Source organism: Nicotiana tomentosiformis, chromosome 8, assembly GCF_000390325.3.
Source record: "Nicotiana tomentosiformis chromosome 8, ASM39032v3, whole genome shotgun sequence".
NCBI classification, from domain to species: Eukaryota; Viridiplantae; Streptophyta; class Magnoliopsida; order Solanales; family Solanaceae; genus Nicotiana; species Nicotiana tomentosiformis.
Window position 1 is genome coordinate 61,668,874 of NC_090819.1, and position 933 is coordinate 61,669,806.

The 933-nt window shown below is 39.7% G+C and overlaps 1 protein-coding gene across 1 annotated transcript; it reads right to left on the minus strand.

Moving 5' to 3' along the window:
* Nucleotides 1-250: 250 nt before the first annotated feature.
* Nucleotides 251-691, minus strand: LOC138897562 (uncharacterized). Its single transcript, XM_070183544.1, has one exon. The coding sequence runs from the start codon at nt 689-691 to the stop codon at nt 251-253; it is 441 nt and encodes a 146-aa protein (XP_070039645.1).
* Between the last annotated feature and the right edge of the window lie 242 nt (nt 692-933).

Consider the following 933-nt stretch of genomic DNA (forward strand, 5'->3'; position numbering starts at 1 on the left):
GAGTGCTTCATCTTACCCTAAGCATGGTAAGATCAAATGATCTTCTATATAGGGTATCCTTGCAGTAAAGGAAACGCAGCGCGACGACGGATCTCAGTCCTTTTTTCTTGGATTTTCGAAGTATCCCATAACTCAAGTAGTCGATAATGAGTTGTCTCCATCCTTCCCTCTCAGCTTCAGAAACAGTGACAAGATGATCGAGTTTGTTTTCTTTACTTTAACCCGTATTTGGCGACGATACTACCCATTTTTAGCAGATAGTAACTTGCGCTTGATCAGGGAGAGTTAATGATGAAGCTAGAGCAGATAAGGCATCAACCTTCTTGTTTTCTTTCCTAGGCACATGTTGAATAGTCACGTCATTGACCCATACCATAAATGTTTTAGCATAATCATGATATGGGCGTAGTTTAAGGTTTTTGACCTCGTAACTACCTAAAAGCTGATTGATCACTATCTGGGAATCACCAAAGACTTGTAATTTCAATTTCTTCATATAAACAACCATCTCAAGCCCAAGTATCAATGCTTGATATTTAGCAACATTGTTGGAGCAGAGTTGCATCAACGTAAAAAAGTAGGGCAAAACCTCACCTTGAGAAGTGACAAATACTACACCAGCACCAGCTCCTCCGCGATATGTAGCACCATCAAAGTACATCTTCCATGGAGGTTGAACTTCAATGACCATTGCATCCTCATTAGGTAGTTCATCAGTTAGCTCCTAATCATCACGTATAGGGTGATCTACCCAGAAGTCTGCTAAAGCTTGTCATTTTATAGCCTTTTGAGGGATGTACACAATTTCAAATTGCTGAAACTCAAAGTACCACCTTGCTAATCGATCGCTAAGGACCGATTTTGACATTATAAACTTGATAGAATTTGCTCTAGAAACAAGACGAACGACATAAGCTTGAAAGTAGTGTATCA

What these genes read in the sequence shown, in the direction of transcription:
- LOC138897562 (XM_070183544.1), bottom strand. Translation starts at nt 691, where the DNA reads ATGGTCATTGAAGTTCAACCTCCATGGAAGATGTACTTTGATGGTGCT.